Here is a 15,909-nt window from a genome sequence, read left to right on the forward strand (position 1 = left end):
ATGGGAAAGAAAGCCGATCATGAAGATAATTATTATTTTTCGTGTATTTCTGTAGCACTTTTCATCCCAAAGAATCCCAAGAGATTTACGTGTAAAAGGGGACCCACTTCATCCACACTGAAGTGATGTGCTGCAGCCATTATGCACCAACAGCTAGTGGATATGGCTCCATAACTTGAATTAAGGTGGAAGTTCAGGGAGGCTGGATTATGTAAGCCCAAAAAGGAATTTAAGCAGGTCCCTGGGGTAAGCACTCCTGGATTTACAAACAGTGCCATTGGATCTTAAATATCAACTGGTCTAAATTATTTTAACGCCTGAAGATGAACAGGATGTGAGGTACTGTATAGCACCTCCTATGGCATAATGTTCTCAGTCTGTGTAAATCAGTATCAAGTAGTTTGAGAAGTGTGTTCGGAGGTTCGGCTAGAATCTTTTTAGCTTTCCGTGAGTGGAGCATCTTTTCTGTTTTTGCTGATACTGTATAACTTATCTTCTGATTATGTTTTTAAAGGTGTGCCTATTGGCACATTTCATGCCACTTGGACCATATTCCCACGACAGCTGTGAACACGCAGTAAAAACAACAGTACAACATGTTGTAGGTTCTATTGAGAGTATCTGATGCTATTTTGTTATGACCGCATGTCCTACAGTATATGTCTTTATATGAGAATAACAAAACGCTTCTTCCCCTCATTCAAAAATTCTGGTCAGTCAAGTGAAAAGCAAGCTAAATCTAATGGCAGTATGTTAGTAGGAACAACATTATTTATTTTTTTTGCTCACTGGGTACAGACAGGGTGGTATTTCTGAAGAATTGTAGACAATATTTTTGGGCTTTTCAGAAGGTGGGTAGAACTGAAGAAATATTATTTGTGCCAGGTTCTGGCATCCAAGATGTGTGAAACTGACTTCTGTTTTACACACTTAGTCGTACATAATGTGGTGAGACTGTATGTAAACAACCATAAAAGCCAGATAATAAAAATGATCAATCTGAGTGAGTTCCCATGGTCTGGCTATTTTAAGGGCTTTGAAAAAACCCGGCCCAGGAGTGTCAGAGTTGGGGACTGCATTTTTTTCCTGGGTTATTATTTCACTCCAGATCTCTGCTAAATATGGCTGGGTGATGCAGAGCAACAAAAGTAAAATACAGTATGTTGCTTATAGACATACCAGCAGTATCCGTGGTGGGAACTAGAACCCACACCCCTTAGATGGGACAACAGAGCCTCTTCCCCTGCTCAATGCCGCACAATTTTAAAAAAGGCCGTTTTATAATTCTGTTTATTTGAAGAATTATTTCTGACAGCCAAAGGAATGTGAACTTGAAATGTACAAAAAAATAAAGTGCAGGGAGAACAAAATGAATCTCTCTGAAAGGTTTTTGGAATTTAAGATAGTTGAACAGATTGTATACACGTTTAGGAGGCTGTGGTATGAATGAAAAAAAGATTGGTCTTCTGACACTGAATAACGTGCACACGCATCTTCTTTATATACAGAAAGAGCCCCGACATATTAAAATGAGCAGGCTTCCTTCCCTACCCCTCCTTGTGTGTTTGTCGTTTTTCGTTGCAGACGCTTTAAAGCTCTGTTAAAGCTGCTCTTTATAATCTGGTAATACTACCTCGAAAACATTGAATGAGGAAAGAATCAGAATGGGGCCTAATCCTACAGTTAAGAGTTTAAAGGATCTGGAGAAAATCTGTTAATGGCTGAAATCTCTTATGTAAATAATAAGATGGTTTAACAGCCAAAGGATTAACAACTAGACATGCATTGCATAAGTAGTGTACATGTTCTCCAGAAAACAATAACAAAGCATGAGGAGCTTGGTAATGAAGAATTTCAAACCTGATTAATATGACCTCGAAATGACTGTGGCAAGATATCCGAAGAAGATGGGTTAAATTAAACTCGGCATGTTTGGAGCAAGATCTGTTTTGTGCTGCAGCACTTTTCCTATGCTGTAATGTTAGCAAAGGGTAGATACTGACATTAAGAGCAATTTGTATCTCATCATGAGCTACAGTATAATAGAAGGTTTGCCGTAGACAAGTGTGAGTAAGAGCCTGGCAATATACTGAAGACTAATGTTTCCTCACTGAAAATAAATCCAGTCATAGAGTGAGATGAAAATCGAGCTCCTTGGCTTCTTTCTGTAGTTAAGCAACAGAACAGCCATTAAACCTGAGGAGCAATGAAGCAGAAATCTGGAAATGATACTTAGAGCTTACTTACAGTAAAGTTGTCACATTTCCTCAGGATTCTCATTCAGTTTGTAAGCACAGTCATTTCACCCATGCTGTGAAGTATCGTACTTACATTGTAGAGTGTTTTGGAGAAGTGGTGTTTTGCCATCAAGGTTTTTTTTTTTTACCTTTTACCCCTTCTGTGTCAGATTTATTCTTGTTATCTAGTAAATAGGACAAAATAGAGAAAAGATCATTTTGGGATACAATAGCATAAGTAATGTTGGAAATGCAGCAGACTGAGGCTTTCAGAATCAAAAAGGGAAAGGGAATTCTAGGGAGAAGGTCCTCAAAAACTCCCTTCCCAGTAAACAGCAGCTTGGCACTAATCTTGTTCCTAATTTGCCTCATAAATCTCTCTTCCAGGCAGAACCCAGCCTGACGCAGCCAAACTCAACCTGCTTTTCTGAAGTCTTCTCAGATCAGGTTTCGGGGTGGTTATAAGATAAATAAAATTCCCTCTGGGGTCGATAAAAATCATACAGACACACAGCACTCCGGTACATTTAAAAAGAATGCCAAAAAAAGAAGAGAAGAAAAACATTGCAAATTGTACTATTATAAAAAAAAAACATTGCACATCATTCTATTGCACATGTACAGTATAACATATAACAACATATAACATTTATAACACATCACAAAACATATTGCACTCAAGTGGGTTGTAAGAGTTAAAATTGTGTTCATCCTTGACATTTGCATTGACGGGTTTAATGGATGGTGGAACAAAGGAATGTTTGTATCTGTCTGACTTACATTTGGGAACCCTGAAACGTTTGCCAGAAGGAAGAAGTTGATATTCAGAGTTGAGGATGTGGGAAGGATCTGATTCCTGCCTGTTTGATTATGGATTTTTCAAAGATTGTCTGCAGGGAGGGGTGCTGTTTCACTCCCATGACCTTCAAAGCTGTCTGGATGAGGAGGGTAATTTGTGATTTAAAATGAACTGATAGATTACCAAACCACACTGAAATACCATATCTGATAATACTCTCGATTTCAGCACGGTTAAATAGTAGCAGTACTTCCTGTCGAACCCCAAACACTCTTAGTCTTCATCTTAGGAAATATAAGCGCTTTGAACTTTGGAGCAAACACTCTCAACATGAGTAGACCAGCACAGGTTACGGTCTATGTGTACACCTAAGTACTTATATGAATCAACCTGAGTGATAAGTTCGTTGTGGATTACTACCTGTGAGTGATCACCAACTGCTCTGGGATCCAAAACTAATTCTTTGGTTTTTATTAACATTCAGCATTAAGGCTATTGTTGTCACACCACTGCAAAACCCTTTGGATTTCTGACAGGTATACAGATGAGCTGCTACCTCTATGCATTAAGCCAAGAACAACTGTATCATCTGAGAATTTGAAAATGAAGTTGATTTGACTACTGCTTGTAGAATCATTTGTATAAAGTGTGGACAGAACTAGAGAGCTCACTCAGCCCTGAGGGGCACCTGTGCTGATAGATCGTGACTCGGAAAGAGTTTTGTTGACCCTGACATACTGTGTGCGATTTGTTAAAAATGAATGGTACCATCCTATAATGTTATGATTAATGGACATTTGCTTCAACTTGTTTATCAATAGATGGGGCTGCAGCATATTAAGTGCAGAACTGAAGTCCACAAACGGCATCCGAGCATAGGCATTGAGGTCCTCCAGGTGTTTTAGAACAAGATGCATAATGCTGTTGATTGCATCATCGGTGCCCCTCCGGTGTTTATATGCAAACTTATGGCCTGGATGGGATAGCTTTTACCTAACAGGAAGTAGGTTACATGCACAGTTGTTGTATAAACAAAAGGTTATTGCTTCATTAAGTTATGTATATACAGTATTCATGATGTTTCCATATATACAGAGAGACTTTCTTCCTTATTTGAAAACCTGTTTTTTTTTAGCTCTTGGCAAAGCTCTTGGTTTCATGTCCATTAAGTAAACTTCAACATTCATTGGAAAATACAAAAAAGGTACTTTAAAAAAAAAAGCTGTTTTAACAAACTGCCCTCTGAAGTCCATATTTTTGTATTTCGATGTGATGCTGCTGTAGTTAAAACAGAATATTCTAAATACTGGTGATAACAAGGCTTTCTACATTTCCCAAGGTTATGAAGCAGGCTCCTTCTTGGTTGTGGTGAAGTAAACTGAACACTCCCATGATAGAAATTGTGATAAGACGGGGAAAAAGTTAAATAACATGAAAAGCAGAACAAAGAACATTAAAAAAGGATTCTAGGGCCGTATACTTCAAAAACCATGCTGGCCAATGTAACATATCATCTTTTTAACGGCACATTTCACAAGAAAACATAACCCTTGTTTGAAATAACAATAATGGCATGATGGTATTCAGCTGGGCAATGTAACAGGTTTGTTGATAATGGTGTTCATGTGCATTTCTGTAATATTCTTTCTGAGGCACAGATCCTCTTTTTAGAACTTGTATAGGCTTGTAATGAAAGAAAACCAAAAAGGCTCATGGTTTATTGTTAAGAATTCAGTGTATTTGAACTGTGGCATGAGGTTAATCCCGTTATTGCATTTGCATGTAATTGTTTTATAGCTCAGCTGCACAGCTTTTAACTCAAGTTGAGTGATTTCCTCTCCTGCTCAATTTAATGTGGGATATAAAGTGGTCACCCTTCCTGAAAATGACAAATTTGGGGGGAATGTTGGAGTAGGACAGCCACTTTAAAAGACATCAGAAGTTTAGATTCCCCAAAGTATGAGTTAAAATACAATCACAAAGAGTTCGTTGTCTGTCAGTGGAGCTTCTTTTATTTTTTCTAAATGACCCCCGAGACTCAGGTAGCATAAATACTGTAATTTATTTCCATGATTTATCATCCCTGCATTATCTTAATCTTAATCATCAATAAAAGGTGAGTGAGCCAATTCCACAGGCAGGTACCACACCCAGATATTACCTTCAACATGGTTCAGAATGTGCTTGGCAGCACAAGATACAGTACCTGTATATCTTTATTGGCGATGGAAAGGTGGAGAAAACTGCAGATTTTCCAAAGAATACCACCTGTGTAGTCTTGGAGTAGTATGATGGAGGAAAAAACATGGCCAAAGCACACATGGTTGCCTTACTCTGGAACTGGCTCACTCGTCGTCATCGATGATGACGGCAGCAGCAGAAACGAATTTTGAATCTTCCGAAAACATTTTATCTGCTTATGAAGAACGTGCTTCTAACTCATTGGGCGGTGCTTCACCATGCAGCATGACAGTGACCCAAAATATAAGGCCATTGTAAACAAAGTCACGGGAAGGAAAAACAGTAAAAAAAAAATCTTAAGACTGGCCAAGTCGATCACGAGAATTAATTTCAACTGAGCATTAATTTTGAATGCTGAAGAAACGCATTTCCTCCCTTAGAGGCAAGAATTCAAAGGGAGTACAGAAAAAGCATGGTAAATGATTAGTTTGGTGAGCTCGACAGTTGGTACTTCAAAGGAATATGCCACCAAATATTTACATTCTAAAGTTTACTCGTGAACTCCTCTGGTTGAACGGAGTATTTCCTCCTCAAATATGAACCAATGTATGCATGGAATTAGCTAAAAATAAAACATTAACATCATATTGTATTTATCAATATGTGTGGATCTCATGGTCATAAATTGCTTGACTGTAAACACGTTTTAACGCTCGTCTCAGTTCTCTTTTGAGCGCACTGTATAATTTAAATATGTTTGTGTGCTGTTCTTGTGTTTACGATGTGTCATGTGAAAACTACCGCTTGGGCACGATAATAAAACAAAGCACAGCTGCCACGGCAGTTGTACGCATGTGAATATAAGCAGTTATGCTTTTCCTGCAGACGGTGGCTGGAAACTGCAGCGGCCGACAGCGGAGGGTTAGACAGGGAAACCCTGAGCTTCGCGCTGCTAGGCAACGCGGAGGCACAGGGGATTTCCTAATATGGTCATATACTGTAGCTGGTGGTAGCGGGCGGGGGGGGTGGACTCTGGGCGGTGTGAGCGTGCTATTTATTTACAACCAAGCCACATCATGCACATTCGCAACCCCCCTGTTTTTTTAAGTTATAAAACGCTTTTTCTGCACAAGTATTTTCCTTCCTACGTTCAGTCGCGAACTCGCCACACACCATCACCCCCACGACGGAGCCGCGCGTCGTTTGCACAGCGCAGACCCTGGTCTGTTTACGTGGCGGGGGGTCTTCTAGGCTACGATGATTCTGACGTTCTGGAATCGCCTTCCAGCGCTGGTACTGGGCAGCGGAGTTCAGAGCGCCGGCATTGTCCATTATGACTGCAGCAAACCGGAATGTTCCACTTTCACCTGGGTGGGGGGGGGTGTGTCAGGCTATTAATACATTACATTGGCGAGCGGCAAGCCTGAGCAGAAATGCGAGCGCATTCCTCATGCTTCAGCTCGGAAAGGGGACGAATGCGCTAGATAGATGAAAGCCATTTGCACCGGCGTTGTGTTTGGGTGGGCAGAGCCGCACGCCGACACTGTTTGGGGTTTTTTTTTCCCCCTTTTTCAGCTGAACTCGAAGGGTGGGGGGCGTCGTCCTGTCAAAGTCGTCCTCTCTGATCTTGCTCCAGCGGCGAAAGCGACGTCACGCACCTCGCCGCTGTTTTGAAATCGTGTGTTGGGCATTACAAACCGAGCTCCTCATTTGCTGCTGGTCCCTGCCGCCGTCGTGCCGTATTTCACGTTGTCAGAACGGCCTTGACTAGTCGCGCAACGCTTCCGACTCGCCCCCGGCGGTGCCTGCTGCAAGGGAGAGGTAGAGAGAGAGCGAAGAAAAGAGTTTGATCGTGCCTCGCCTCTCTCGTCCACAGGTCCACGGTTCGGCTGAAGGCATGCTGGAGAAACTTGAGCTAGAAGATGAAGGTAAGTTCCTGTTCCTCACAAAACAAAACATGGTCTTTTCTTCTGCGTGCCGTTTTGTTTTTTTCTCAGCAGTAGACTATTATGGCTGGGAATTGATTAGTAATGCCGAGGTCTGCTACTATCTTACTGACAGTAATAATTTGGGTTTCAACGCAATAGGAATTCCGGATTGCATTGCTGTAGCAAGCTTAATGTTAATGTTCTGGGAATCTACAGTGCAGCGTGCTTTCGCTGTACTGAGCGTGTAGACGGAAGCCGAACACCTCAAAGGGTTTATGCCCGTTTTGGGTATAATATTGTTGTTTTCCATTGTTTTTATATGTGCTCATAATAGGACTTGCCGGACGTTTTCGAGTATGCTGCGTTCATTTAATACTCGTGTGACGCTTCTTACCTGTGATGCATTGACATAAACGAGCTCTCTTCACCTGGGACACCGATTCGGACAGCACAGTGTCTCTAGTCTTCGCTTGACTGACATTTTCTTTAACGTCGTCTGAACTTGTTTAATCTGATTACATTACAGTTGTTATTATTATAAGACAAATTAGTACTGATTGCGGCTTGTTTGATCAGTGCTCTTTTGGGGGGTACCGTTTCGGTGGAACAGCAGCCAACGTTGGAGAATATCCTGTAATATTCATGAATAGCTTGATTTGAGTTCCTTAAGATCAGGTTGATGAAAAGCTTACTTTATCAAGGATTGTATCAAAAGTAGGGTTCATTTAATGGCAGTGTTAAGCTTTGTTTTTTTTCTGAAACGTAATTATGGTATAATTTACAGTACACGCTTGAAATCGAATAATTTGTTGTTGTTTTTTTTCGCCTTGACAAATGAATTTTCTGTCGCTGTGTATCATCAGGTGCAGATTTAAAACCGTGCTACTCCGGCCGTCTGCTAAATGAAAGCAACTTATATGTGGGTTGATTTTTAATGCGTAAATGTGACTTTGTTAAAGGGATTCCGTCCTCCCTAGGGGAAACGCGCTGCTGTCAGATCTGTGCAAACCTGTGTTGGCGCGGGCACTTTGTGACGTATTATGCGTGTCTAGGCGGCCTGAGTGATGCGTCATAATAGACGTTGAGATTTTTTTCTTAAATCTAGACTCGCATTTAGAGCTTTAGTAGTTTTCAATGTTCAGAATACCCGGTTGCAGCGTTGCTGAAGGTCACTAGTTTGCTGCAATCTGTTTAGTAATGATACTAATTTTAAGTGACTGCGTCTAATAGGTGTGGGTGTGTACGTACTGTACTCCCCACAAAGAAATATCTCACCACTTGTAGCATATTTATCAGTTGTTTATGCAGCTCTGCAGTCTGAGCTTAGTAGACCTGTTTCTTCTGAGATAAGGCAAAACGGAAATTTTATGCTACTACATGTTTTTAATAAAAAGAGCTTAAACATTGGACATTGAGACGTTTAAAGAACAGGCAAAACGCTCGTCTTGTTAATTTTTATTTTGCCTATCAGATCTTTCAGAACTCGGAAACACCTCTGGGATTCTGTGAGTAGACCTATTACTCATCCCAGGGAGTGCAGATGAGATCTAAGTAGAACTACAGAACGAAAAATGTACATCTGGCAGCATCTAGTCTCTTGTTAAAAGTGAATGTTGTCAGAATGCTTTGTGCTGAATTGCTCCAAAAGCCCCCTGCCCCTCCAGAAGACTAACACCATTTTCTAGATATTAGAATGACTAAGTTGAGCTTGCGTCAGTGGTTTTTAGCTCTGCACTCTGACCTGACAGAAACGTTTTTACTTCTCTCAGCCTGTCCTTTGGCCAGGTGGCTGGCCCTCAGCCAAATCGGTTCAGCCTGAATCCTCAGGAAAACACCCCTGGGTGCTTGTGTTTGCTGGGTGGTAGTATGTCCCGTGAAACACTTATTGCGTTCTCAGTTTCCTCTTTCTAGACTGTAGAAATGGGGCATCTTTGTAGGCACGGCAAATGAGTTATTCGTCAAAAGTCCTGGATTCCCAAGGGTTGCTTTCCAGGCCTCTCTTCCCAATGCTTGTGTGTTTCCACAGCGCCGAGTTCCAGGCTGTTAAGGTAACCTCTCCAGGATTCGTTGTAACAACGATTGAATCCATGCTAGATTGGCTGTTTCGACATTTTCCTGGCACTACTGGTGATGCCACTTTTAGCTTCCTGTTGTCCAAGTGCATATTTCTCTTCATTTCATCCAACAAGCTGCCTCCCATTTTACGTGTATCAACTTTAATTTGTCAAGATTTCCCACATCTGAATTGCAGATACCTTGGGAAAGTCAAGCAAACTGTCACAGAACAGAGTCTGAAATAACAGTTCCCCCCTCCATCCCATTTCTGTTGTCCTTTTTAAAAGTTTACTAATTGCGTCTTGATTCAGATCATTTCATTTAAGCGAAGCCCCGTTCCCAACTGTGATCGCTTAGCAGTTTGAAAAGGATGATAGAGTTTTCAAAGCCTCAAGGTTAAATTTTAGTTGGCCCCATCTACTCTGTTCTTTTTAGAGGTATTCAGATAAAGGGAAAAATCGGTAGTCTGCACAATACACAGCATTTACTGTACAAAGAAAGCAATAATAGTTATTTAAAACAAAATAAAATGACTGTATTCTACTTTTGTTTTCTTTGTACAGTAAATGCTTAAAGTCTTTTGTAGGTCTGCAATTTGCTTGTTGTTCAATATAGTAGTACCCTGTGTATTGTGAAGACTACTGATTTCTCCCTTATTCTGACTTTTTGCTTTGGAATACTGTAAGATTACGTTCACAGTGAGACTGCTGTGTTCTTCTGGCCTCTTTTCTTCTATGTTTCTTTCTCTTCTTGTCTTTTTAAGCCCTCAGTAGGCCTCTGAGTGTTTTGTTTGTGTATTGCATTTGTTTGAAAGATAAGAGTTCCCTGTTGTGCGCAACTCCCAGCCAGAGTGGAACCTGCACATCGAGCTGGTTTCCACTCTGCTTTCCTATACAAAATTTGAACATGTAGTGTCTGAAGGACGTGAATCCCTCTGGGAATTAAGTACTGCCTGATTTTATATTGGTAGACTATTGCTAGCGCAATGACTGTGGAATCTATCTATAAATACCAGCTCTATTTATGCCCAGAAAACTTTCTTCTTGAAAGAACACAATGGGTGCTGTTTTCTGCAAGATCTATTTAGGATATTGAGAATAACTGCATTAAAGCAGATAAGACTGTGGCTTAAACCACAAGCATCTTGGTTAGTGGAGTGAAACAATTGGGGAAGTTTATGAAAAGGAATGGATAAGAATACTATGAATAATAGAATACATATTAATTCTATGAATATGTAGAATTAATAGAATAATCAAACAATAAGTAATGTTTGATTAATTTATGAATGGAAATTTGATACAAAGGATACTGCCACTCCAAAAACATATACATATGAAATAATATATAAACATATATATTTACGATTTTCAGATGTATTATGTAACGGAAGCATTAGTGAAGGCTTATCAGTAGAATCAAGTCTGAAATAATTCCCTGCTGACAGTATAGCCAAGGATTGGACTAGTGTGTAGTACGGTACAGTAGATGTCCCTCAAAGTAAGAAAGTAAAAGTCATTTGATTCGCTTGCCTGCAGGTCAGGAACTTCAGTGTCTCCTTGGTGGAAAGTTACTGATTGACAGTGCTGTAGTTTTACTTTAACTTTAAATCCTCATAGCTCAACGTCCTGTGCTAAAGTCAGACAGCCCAGTAACGCAGAAAGGAAATTTCTTGTCGGTGGTGGCTGGGGAGACCACTGCTGTAGGTACAAGACATCCTTATAGTTAAAAAGGGTGCAAAGATTTGCCTTTACATTTATTGTAGTTTTATCAGGCAGATGTGCTTCTCCTCAACCTTTTGCTGTTGCTCTCAGGTTTTCTTACTTTATAGCGGGTCCTGTTCATCTGTCCAGCCTAGTGACATTCATTTGAGGCCCTTGTCCACCAGGACATCCTCACACATCCTTTATAGCCCTGAAGGGGAGACGTCCTGGAAACCATGAAGAAATGGACCAGATACATGAATAAATGATTAAAAATAAAAAGGCTCTGGAAACACGCGTTTTGGATACATCCACTCCAGCAGCTTCTGTTACCTCGGTTGCTTTGTAGGAATGGCGAGGGGTGGGTTATTGTGGACGTGCTGCACCTGGGTGAGTAATTTGTCACTTCAAGACATTCATTTTTTGATTTAATGTAAGGGGTTTCCTGGGATAGTTACCTGGAGTTAGATCTGTTGCCTTCCAGCCAAGGTTTCTCACTTGTGGATATTATCCCCCTCATCTGTTTTTTGTTGTGTGCTTATGATCTATCTCAGAGCCGCCAGAAAGGGCACCTTGTTCTCACCTTATTTCCCCCAGTTCAGGGAAAGTTGAATGAATTCTGTTCTCCAGTCATTGCTCTGGGGGAAAAGACGAGCCCATTTCACTCAACTTTGGGTTTTGTGCCATGTTTTTGCCTGGGTTTTTCAGGAGTGAGGAAACCACTGAGAGGCTGGTGCCATCACATGGCATCAGCGTACCCCAGAGCAGGCAGCAGAGGAGTTCATCAGATCTGAACTTGCTTCGTGACAGTTTTTTTTCCAAGGATACCAGTATTCTTTGCGGCATTCCATTCGTGTAATTGTGCTTGTTGGCGAGAGCCGGACTCGTTTTGTTTCATTAATGCCCTTGTTAAAACTGGCACTTAGTTGCATAGGGAGGAGTCAATGTAGTTTTGGTTTGCGCACGGTTCATGTTTAGTGGAGATTGTGATTTCTCACTCTCTTTCTATATTTATTTTAACCAGAATAATGGTAACAGAGTTGGCACGGAGGCCCTGGGTGTCACACTGACTAAGCTTAATGATGTCTTGTGTCTGAAATGTTTTTCTTAATATTTGGAAAAGTGGAATTTTGTTTTATTTTTATTTTATTTCGGTATTTCCGTCTTTCGGGCTGGGATTTTTGGGTGTGTTTTTGACTAATGTAACAGGGGTTTTATGATATAGAATTGGTGGACTTGGTGGGAGCCACATTAGGATTACTGTCTTTTTTTTTGTGGGGGTGGCAGAAGATGTTCATGATTATGGAGGTGGTGCTGCCTCTTGTTGCTGTGGTCTCTCCATCTCATTAATTTCAATAGAGACCTTGCTTATTTCTCTTTGATGGTGGATTTGGTCTCTTGACAACCCATGATTAATGTCTTTGTTCTTTCTGGACCTTGTGTCCCCGAACAAAGAAGGAAAAAATGGCGTCCGTGATCTAGGAGTCTAACCTGAAACAATAAGATGTTTGTAGATATCCAAAGTCTTGTTGTCTTTATTACTGTTGAAGGGATTTTCAGATCTATTTATTGGTTTCAGATGGCGAGGTAGGAAACATTTAATATTTGAAAACTAATGTTTTGGATAAAAATCCTCATTTTTTTGTCAGAATGTGACTGATATTTGAGGCCAAATTCCTTACTGGAACATGCCGAGTTTGATGCGATTCCTGTTGCACACATGAATGCTTTCATGAATCATCTACTTGCTGGATGTTTGTCTCCTTTAATCCATCATGACATCTACAGCATTGAGTATTTTTATGTCGTATCTGTGTAGTGGATATTTTGCCTGGAGTATTTTTGGTTTAGTCACAAATCAAGCACTGTTTTTTTATTTCTTTTATTTTTTTCTGTTGCGTGTCGGTAAGACTTTTTTTCATCCCTGCAGCATGTAAGGAGTTTAATTAGCATAAAATAAGATATGGAAAGCTTAAAGACTTGCTCCTGTAACATCCTTTTGCTGGTATGTGATAGACAGTTACTATGAATGCATCATTTAACCTAAGCTGACAAGTGCAAATGTGTTGTCCATTTGTGGGAGTGGATGACATCCAAGTAATATGATTGACTTGGTGAACATATCTGTACATTTTGCTGTTTGCAGATCTAAGAGCAGTGCAGAAGCTTGTTGCGAGTACCGTATTTTATCATTGCTGCGGTTACTTAACTTCCTGTTAAATATGAGGAATCTGTACTTTATTACAACAAAGGGTCGTTCCACAGTAATTTAATTCATGGATCCCTGCCAGTCTCTTATCTTTGTAGTCTGAATAATGATACTGTGTGGTGATTGTAGGCTTGTATACGGCCGTTCTCCTTTGGCATTCAGTGTTTGAAATGATGGCACTTCCTGTTCTGTCTGGGGGTACTTCAGAGGTCTTTTAAATTACTGTCCAAAAAAAAGCATTAATTTTTTTTACGGGTGCCAAGCTTTTCGTATGCACATGACAAAATGCCAATTTGATTTGGTCATGGAAGGGTAGATTCCCCTTATTATGAAACCGAGTAAACATATAGTGAAAAATGTTTGGTTTTTCTTTCACGAGTGGACTACAACCAAACTGTTTTTTTTTTCCCCCATGAAAATTGATGTTTGTACAGTAGTTAAGGGCAGCTTTCTAGCAATACCCGTTAGCTGGTATTGTCACCTGTAAGCTCTTTGTCATCTGTTCTTCCATGCTAAAGAGTGATGGAGTCTTCTCTGTGGCTTGGAACATTCATGTGTATTACTTTAGTACTCTGCCCTCTGTGATTTAGACCACTGTCCCAATATGAGTGAGTAACTCTTTGTTGTGGGAAGTACCACCTTTATTTAAGGTCTTTAAACAGGGTAGGCCCGCAGACCCAGTTCTAAATATTTCATTTTAGCATTATACACGAGCTGAGGTGTCACTTTTGGTGTTTTACTCTCACAAAGCTTGTAGTCGACTTTCCGTTGACTTATACTGATACTGAATGATACTTATGTTATTTTTTATTATCTAATACCTGTGATTTATTTTTGTGTAAATGCTAGTGAGAAAGAGAGAGCGATCAGCAATTTAAACATACAGTATCTGAGCAACTACTGTATGTTGCTTTAACAAATATGGGTGTTTGAATAATACTGACAGGGCCAAGTACTCAATCTGGAGCCTAGTCTAAGTGAGTGCAGTAAATAATATGGCTACTCTGTTGAAAAGATTAACACCCCCTTGCATTGTACAATACATTTTACGTACTGTGAAGTTGAAACTGTTATCAGTTCTGTGAACTCTAATAGTAATCATTTCTCATAAGGGAAAGAGAGCGCATGGCTGAAAATACAGTCCTGCCGAATTAATTCAGTGTTTCAGCTGATCTCTTACAGAAAATATGTACCATGAAAGTCTTATTTTTTTTTTGTTAATCCCTCTGATAAAAGATAAACCAATAAATCCCTTTATCCCAATAATCTTCAGATCCAAAACATCAGATGGCATTTTATCATATGCTGTTCATGAGTCATGAAAGCTGGGATGAAATGGGAGGTACTGAATGGAGCTGTAGAAGGAGACCTGTGGGTGCTGGCCTTATTCCTGGTTGATTGCACACGGTTTCTGTTTGCTGGGAATATGCAGTTGAGCAGTGAGCCACCCTTTTCACGATCCGGTCCTTTGGGGCTCGTGGTTAACTTTGTTTTCAGAGGGGTTTCTTTCTTTTCTCATGATGTGGCAAACAGTTGCCCCTTCAATGTTTTTCTCTTTCTTGTACATTTCTAGGAACAAATGACAAACAAGTAGCTGAATTGTACAAGAGTGGGAGAAAGGTATTCAAGTCCTGTATGATCTTTAGGATTGCATCAGTCGATACACTTTTTCCCCCCCGAAAGATCAAATCAGGTATGTCCATCGAGAGGGTGGTGACACACAATTATAATTGCATACAGTTATAATGTACAGTCTATTCTACTTTTATGTGACTTCATTCCCAATTCTCAGCTTGATGGACCCCCCATGCCCCTTGTAGAACATTATGCTTATCTCAGTGCAGGCAGATTTGACCTGGAAGCTGAAAAATGTGCCGTATGGACTCCGTACCATTTAAAAAGAGACACTTCTTTCTATAGACTGTGATTCCAGATATGGTTCAAAATACTTACATGGTTGTCTTGCCAGCAAGGTTAATAATCCTAACTTTTGCAATGTTTGCTGTATATGCCTGCATCTTATTTTTTTTCCCCCAAGCATGCATATTTTTTATTAGTTTTCCATAAATGCTGGTGGAGGAGTGCCTATCATTCCTGCTTTTTGAATTTCTCTTGTGTGCTCCCATCTACTTACAGACCTGGTTTAACCTTGTTTAGGCTGGCTGCATCTGAGTTTAATTACATAAATCATATCCTTCACCCACTAGATCCTCTTTTCAACTGGCAGACTTGTTAATCAGCTTTGCAAAGCTGGTTCACACCATAGAGCTGAGCTCACCCGAGATACTCCCACCAGTTCTTCATATACTCCTGGTCTTTTATACGTTTTATTGAATATCTAAAATCATAACTATCTTTAATATGTTAGAGCTGGGTAACCCATGGATTGGGGTAGACTTTCTCAAGGAAACATATTTTGTTTTACTTTATTCACATCTTATTCAAACAGAAATAGCATCTTGATCTTGGGGTTCATAACTCAACTTTGGGGGGGCTCCTTGTCTGCTTTCACTGTTTCAGAATTGTGCCATTAATTAATCTGCTTGCTTGCTTAGATTTCTCTTGACATATTTCTGCATTCAGGGCCTGTTTTAAAACCTATTTTCAAGCATATTATTCTATCAACTTCAGCCTGCAGATCTTCTGTGCAGTCTCTCTTCAACTGGTTAATGAGGAGTTCACTTATTTCTGACTGAACAGTTCTTATTAGGTCATCACGTTTTGATGTGCAAACACAGATGGGAATGACAATGCATCAAACACTCAGGCAGTATGCATTTGTTATTCCTCTGCGGAG

At 40.1% G+C, this 15,909-nt stretch overlaps 1 protein-coding gene across 6 annotated transcripts in view; it reads left to right on the forward strand.

Moving 5' to 3' along the window:
* The window catches only part of LOC148657509 (5'-AMP-activated protein kinase subunit gamma-2-like), a 128,861-nt gene that overhangs the window by 81,941 nt on the left and 31,011 nt on the right, over positions 1-15,909 (forward strand). For all 6 annotated transcript variants that reach the window (XR_015940987.1, XM_088643900.1, XM_088643897.1 and 3 more), the window contains one exon: positions 7,094-7,145. Coding sequence is in view for 5 of the 6 variants with exons in the window: in XM_088643900.1 (XP_088500026.1) it covers positions 7,094-7,145 (52 nt within the window). In the remaining variant the exon portion in view is untranslated. The remainder of the gene's footprint in view (positions 1-7,093; positions 7,146-15,909) is intronic.

The sequence above is a fragment of the Lepisosteus platostomus genome, chromosome 8 (genome assembly GCF_059453375.1).
Source record: "Lepisosteus platostomus isolate fLepPlt1 chromosome 8, fLepPlt1.hap1, whole genome shotgun sequence".
In the NCBI taxonomy this organism is placed as follows: Eukaryota; Metazoa; Chordata; class Actinopteri; order Semionotiformes; family Lepisosteidae; genus Lepisosteus; species Lepisosteus platostomus.